General features: G+C 41.0%; 1 protein-coding gene across 5 annotated transcripts in view; it reads left to right on the top strand.

Moving 5' to 3' along the window:
• The window catches only part of Ppp4r4 (protein phosphatase 4 regulatory subunit 4), a 96,185-nt gene that overhangs the window by 81,888 nt on the left and 8,284 nt on the right, over positions 1-6,013 (top strand). For all 5 annotated transcript variants that reach the window (XM_005343496.2, XM_026780903.1, XM_026780914.1 and 2 more), the window contains 3 exons: positions 3,126-3,195; positions 4,109-4,192; positions 4,918-5,011. In XM_005343496.2, the coding sequence (XP_005343553.1) occupies positions 3,126-3,195; positions 4,109-4,192; positions 4,918-5,011 (248 nt within the window). The remainder of the gene's footprint in view (positions 1-3,125; positions 3,196-4,108; positions 4,193-4,917; positions 5,012-6,013) is intronic.

Consider the following 6,013-nt stretch of genomic DNA (forward strand, 5'->3'; position numbering starts at 1 on the left):
CAAAGCTCAGATGTTTGTTCCTCATGGTACAGTCAGTGTCACAGTTCTAGTTACCCTGTTGGTTACTCCATGTTCCTAGAGATAGCTTAGCTCTCCTGTGATTTGCTCTGTTCCCTTGAAGTTTGCTGTCTCAGGTTTACTTTGGCCTTGGTTGCTGGCTTTGCCCTGTTTCTTTATATCCTGGTGTGGAACCCCTCCTGCAGAAGTCCCATGCGTTGGAGTTGGACCTGGAAAGGTTTCTGACTTCAGTCTACTGCCTCGGAGGTCCTAGGCTCAGGTGCGCCCAGAATCACAAAGGACCTACTTACTCCCTCAGAGGTCCCAGACTCATGCTCAGACACTCAGAGGTTTCAGTTTCTTGCCTATTCCCTTTGATGTCCCAGACCAATGCCTGTACCCAAAGAGGTCCTGGCTCAGACCTACTCCCTCTGAGGACCCAGACTCACACCTGGCCCCACTGAGATCTCTGGTTACTGCCTATTCCTTCAGAGGTCCCAAGGTCACTCATGCCCAGACTGGCAGAGGTCCTAGATCAGGCCTAGTTCCTGGGAGATCCTAGACTCACACCCGGACCCACCGGGGTCCTGGCTTAGGTCTACTCCCCTGAAGGTCCCACATTTACGCCTGGACCTTTAGGGGTCTCTGGCTCTGGCACACTTGCTCAGCGGTTACTCCCCTGTAACTGTTCCAGTGGAGATTACTGACTCTGGATATGGTTGCTGACTCAATCCTGATCCACCAGTATCCAGGGACTGGGTTTGCTTCTGGGGCTGGATTTGCTCCTGGCTTCTGCTCCTGGTGGAGCTTGTTCACTCTCTGTCCTAGGTAGCTGGTTCAGTCCCATTCCGGTTCTGGTGGAGGTCACTGGCTCAATCCTGGTTCACTGGTGTCCCAGGACTGGGTTGGCTTCCGGGACTGGATTTGCTCCTGGCTTCTGCTCCCAGTGGAGCTTGTTTCCCTATCTTGTTTTTGTAAGTCCTTTTTGAGAACCTAAAGTAGGCTGTTCACATCATTAAGAGCTCTTCTGTCACATGCACATATTGTGAATATTTTCTTGAACTCTGCCTTCTCTTGATGTATTTAACATTCTTTGGAAAGTTTTAATTTTGATTGTGTGTGTGTGTGGTATATGTACAGAAGTGTGATTTCCCTTGAAGGCCTGAAGAGGGCATCAGGCCTCTTGGAGTGTAGGTGGGTATGTGCCACCCACTTGGGCTGCTAGGAACCAGACTCAGGTTCTCTGCAAAGGCCTCAAGTACTTTAGACACTGTCTTGTTTCTCCAGCCCTAAAGTCCAACTTATTAAGCCTTTCTTTTATGATTGCTGTTTTCTTTAAGAATCCTTTGTCTTTTTGACTTCACATGTTCCTCCATGATTCTACAAGTTTGAGTTTTGAAATTTACACTTAGTTCTTTGCCCAATTTTAAATTAATATTTGTATCTTTTGTTATTAGCTATTTTGGCTCTACTTACCAAAACTCCTTTTCCCCCACTGAAATTGCTTTACCACCTTTCACAAGTGTCAGTCATCCTTGTGTTTCTTGACTTCCTCTTCTGATCCACTCACTTATTTGTATGTCTGCTTTTTAGGCGATACCAACTTGCTTTCATACTTTTTAACTGTAGGTATTTTTAAAATCAGATAGGGTATGTTTTTGAACTCTTTTTAAAATTTTATTTATTTATTTATTTTATGCTTTGGCCAGTGTAGGACCTTTGCATTTTGATAAAAGGTTGACATCTAGTTTGTCAATTTTTATTTGTCAAAAGTGTGTTGGCATTTTATTTAGTGTTTTGTTAACTGGAGCTAATCTAGGGGCTGGAGGTGTCACTTAGTGTTAGTGTGTGCTACTTTGGAAGGCCCAGGGTTCTATCTCTAGCATCAGCAAGAGCAGAAACAAAGAAACAAACAGAGGTTTTAGAAAAAGCATCCAGACAAATAGAACTTGAATTTTTATTAACTTTTTTAGTTAGCATACAAGAGAATGGTTTTCATAATATTTTTATACATATACAGCATTGTGTTTTGCTCATACTCATCTCCTTATACCTTGGGACCACAGACAGGCAGGCATACCTCAGTCAAGTGGAGACATCTCTGCTGTAGCTATCAGGTGCTGCCTGATAATAATTGTAGACTTTGGATTAGTGGAAGCTAGTGTCCACTGAAGAATAATTCTCCTCTATTTTTAGTTATGTGTTGTAGGTGTGAGTGCAGATGTCCTCAGAAGCCAGAGTCAGATCCCCTGGAACTTGTAGGCAGTTGTGAGTCAGCATGAGTCCTCTGGAAGAGCAGTATTTGTTCTTTCCATTGAGCTATTTCTCTAGTCCCCTAAACGCACATTTCAAAAGTTTTGTCTGATAGTTAAAAAGATGTTGAAGCAAGTACAGCGGTGGGCAATGGATGCCTGTTTAAAGGACTAAAGTTAGCCCAGGTTAATTTAATTCTGTCAGCAATATTCTCTTAAAAATCACAAGCTCCACTGTGGAAATGCCTGCCATCTTAAGTTTATAGTCCTCAGTTTTTCTATATATCATGCTTCAATAAGATACTTTAAATATGTTTGGTAGACTTCTTTTTCCTCTCAGTTTTTTGTTTTTGTTTTATTTTTGTTGTTGTTTTGTGAGACAGGGTTTCTCTTTGTAGCCTTGGCTGTTCTGGGACTTGCTCTGTAGACAAAACTGGCTTTGAATTTACAGAGATCGATTTGTCTTTGCCTTCTGAATGCTGGGATTAAAGTTGTGTGCCACCACCACCCAGTGAAGGCCTCTTAGTCTTTTTAAAGAAAAACATTTTGTTGTTTGCCAAATAGGAATTGAAATGGCCATACTTAAACATATGCTATGTTGATAAGAACCAGTGAACACCTTGTAGGAAATAAATACTCATTGTAGAGTGATGCCGGAGTCATTGTTTTAGTTGAACAAACTCCCAAGAGCAATATTCTATGATATAAAATACAACAAATTAAAACAGTGGCAAGCCTCCAAATTCTGTACCAAGGGAAAGCCCCATTTTTTAGAGGTATTTTTGTGAGGTATATTTGTATCTCTGAAGGCTAGAGTCATTTTCCCCAGAACAAACTCCCACGCTGCACCTGTAACATGCCACTGTATCCCAACAGGAACAGCTTGAGAAGGAGAAGCATCAGAACGAAGGGAGGTCCTCCAGTGAGAAAAGCTTTGAGAAGAAACGTAAGTAGTTCTGTGTCTTCTCACTAAGTTACAGGATTAATGTTGGGTGACTGGGAAAATCCAGGTCCCTTTCTGTAGAGCAGAATACATGCAAAAGGAAGCTCAAGAACAACTTCACTGGTTTTAAAAGAAAAACCAGGGAGTGGGCTGTTAATCCAGGTAGCTGCCTGGAGGAGGAAGATGGAAAAGAAAAAGAGAAAGCCAGGAGGTTAGCTGGAGTGGTGGACAGGAGGGCATGCAGTGGGGAGGGGAGCTTTAGAGAAGGTGAAGCCCAAAGCATTAGGGAAAGCGCACTGAGAAATGCAGACCTGTGAAGTTGTGTGCCTGCAGTTCTCTAAGCAACTGCGCGGAAGCCAGGAATTCTGGGGAAAAGGTAAATTATTAGAGGGATTATTATTCTTCCCTTCTCTTTATCAAGGCAAATCTGCCTTCTTGAAGCATGATGGTCCCCTAGCCAGGTTTTTGACCAGCCCAATTGGATTAGCTCTTAAGGGAGCAGACTCGGGCTCACCCAGAGGTTGATTCCATTCTTTTGACATTTAGGCAACCAAGGCTACAGTAACTTTGTATCTTTGTATCCTGAAATACTATGTGGAGCTTTAATTTGATAGGGAAAATTACTTTTTTTGCTTTTAAAAAGAAGTTACTTTTGAAAATTGGCTGACTAATGTGGTATAGGTATTAGGAGTACAGAAGAAAAGGGAGGCAACAGTGTGAGGCTCAGAGTCCCTGGAAAGGGAACCTTAATCTTGGATGACAATTACAGGGTTGTGGAACTGACCCTCAATAGTGGAGACTGAACCATGGAAAATATAAAGTAAAAGTATTTGGGAAATAATGCTGGTTAAATAGGGATAGTGAATTTCACAGGAGTCAGATGAAGTTACACAACTGAAAACAGAGTTTATTTTAGGCAGAGACCCTAGGACACCAACTCAGAGCCTACCCAAGAACATCCCCGTTTCTGTTCCTGGACCATCTAGCACTCCATCAACAAGTAAGGACTCTTTCTGTTTTATGATTCGTATAATGTTTGTTTTAAAAGACAAATTGCAGTTTTATTTGCTTTTAGATTATATATATGATTCCTGATGTGTCTTTTTATTTGTTTTTTAATAGTAAAAACAAAAATTAAAATTTATTCAATGTGGCTACACTAGAAAGAGGAATAAAGGTCTAGTGAGGTCCACCTTCCCTCCATGCTAAGACCATTTTCAGGGTCCTGTTATGAGGTTCAGGTTTAATTAAAGGCTAAAGTTATGCATATCAGAGCAGTCAAGGTCACTTTGTAGTCCTCTCTGACACTGACTCACTGTCTCCTCTCTCAGGTGATCTGACAGAGTGCAAATCCCTTATCCAGGAATTTAGTCTTTCCCTTCATCCTGCATGAAATTCCTGGGACACTCTAGTTTCTTGAGGTCTGCTATTTCAATATTTTGATGGCCAAAGGGTGGGTCAGAGTTGTCTGTGTAGAGCATCTTTATCCCTGCCAGGCCATTACACTTTGACTTTGAAAGTGCCCTTAGCTTTTTCAGTTAGTTTCCCCATTATTCCTCATGGGTGGTTTGAATTAGAATTACTGCAGTCAGTTCAGACTGAAGAGTGGAGACTTGACCCATCTGGGTTTTTCTGGACATAGTAGGATTTGAGGAGGATTAGGGGGTTGGAATGGTAAAGGGGGAACTGAGAGTTTGTATTTTCCTTCATTCTGCTTCATTCTAGGCAAAGAAATCAAGAAATCCAAATTGATTCGAAGCCAGTCTTTTAATAATCAAGCTTTTCATGCAAAATATGGCAACTTAGACAAGTGTGCTAGGTATGTGCTGTCAACTGTTCATTCTTAACTAGAGTTTTTATTTTGCGGTCACCCTACTTATTTACATATTTACATATGTGAATATTTACAGCACAAACTCAGAATTAATTTGAATTTTTTATGGGCTGACAATTTATCAATTTCTTCTGTAAAGATTATCACACTAAAAATAGAAGGTACTTAAAGGTATTTACTATTTGTATCAAAATGGGTATCTCAGGAAATCTTTCCTCAAGGAAAAAAAATTTAAAAAATTAAAAAAAATGGGTATCTTTGCACTGTAGAACGACTGGTTCCATGACATTATATGAAAATATCACAGAATATACCCATTCTCTATGAGAAAGGTGGAATATATTATACATTCCTCTTAACTTCCAAATGAGTGTGAACATGCTCTATCTGCCAACAGGCTGCACATCCATGTACATTGTATCATTTCTGCATATGGACAGGCCACAGGTGTGTTTATCCAGTAGGCAGTCACAACAGAGATCTGATAGTAGATATATATCTGCTTTTTGTTTATAGCCCAGGACAAAATTGTAACCAGCTAAGATTAGAAGAGAATCGGCATGATTAAACTACCATGATTTGTAATATGTGTTAAATGCATATAGCATTAACAGCTGTAGGTCACTGGAAAAGCCAAGCAGTTTTAAGAAAACATGAGGTTGCCTGCACAAAACCTCTGCACAATATCAAACGCCAATCAGTATTCTGGCATGGAAGGTATAGGGACTTATGACCCTTACCCCTAACTGAGCAGCTCCTGACATCAGATGGTTTCTGGGGGGAGCAGGTTTGTTTTCTTTAAGGTTGTGACTCCTGCTGGGTCAACTCTGTTCTGGTGGATGGTCCCACACCTGTGAATATATGGGAAGTACAATCTGTACTTGGTGGGTTATTTAAAAAAAAAAAAAGACATGGCGTTTGGAGATATGGTGGGAAGATAGAAAAGGGAGTGGATCCAGGAAGAGATAGGGAAAAATACACTGTATG

The sequence above is a fragment of the Microtus ochrogaster genome, chromosome 1 (genome assembly GCF_000317375.1).
Source record: "Microtus ochrogaster isolate Prairie Vole_2 chromosome 1, MicOch1.0, whole genome shotgun sequence".
Lineage (NCBI taxonomy): Eukaryota > Metazoa > Chordata > Mammalia > Rodentia > Cricetidae > Microtus > Microtus ochrogaster.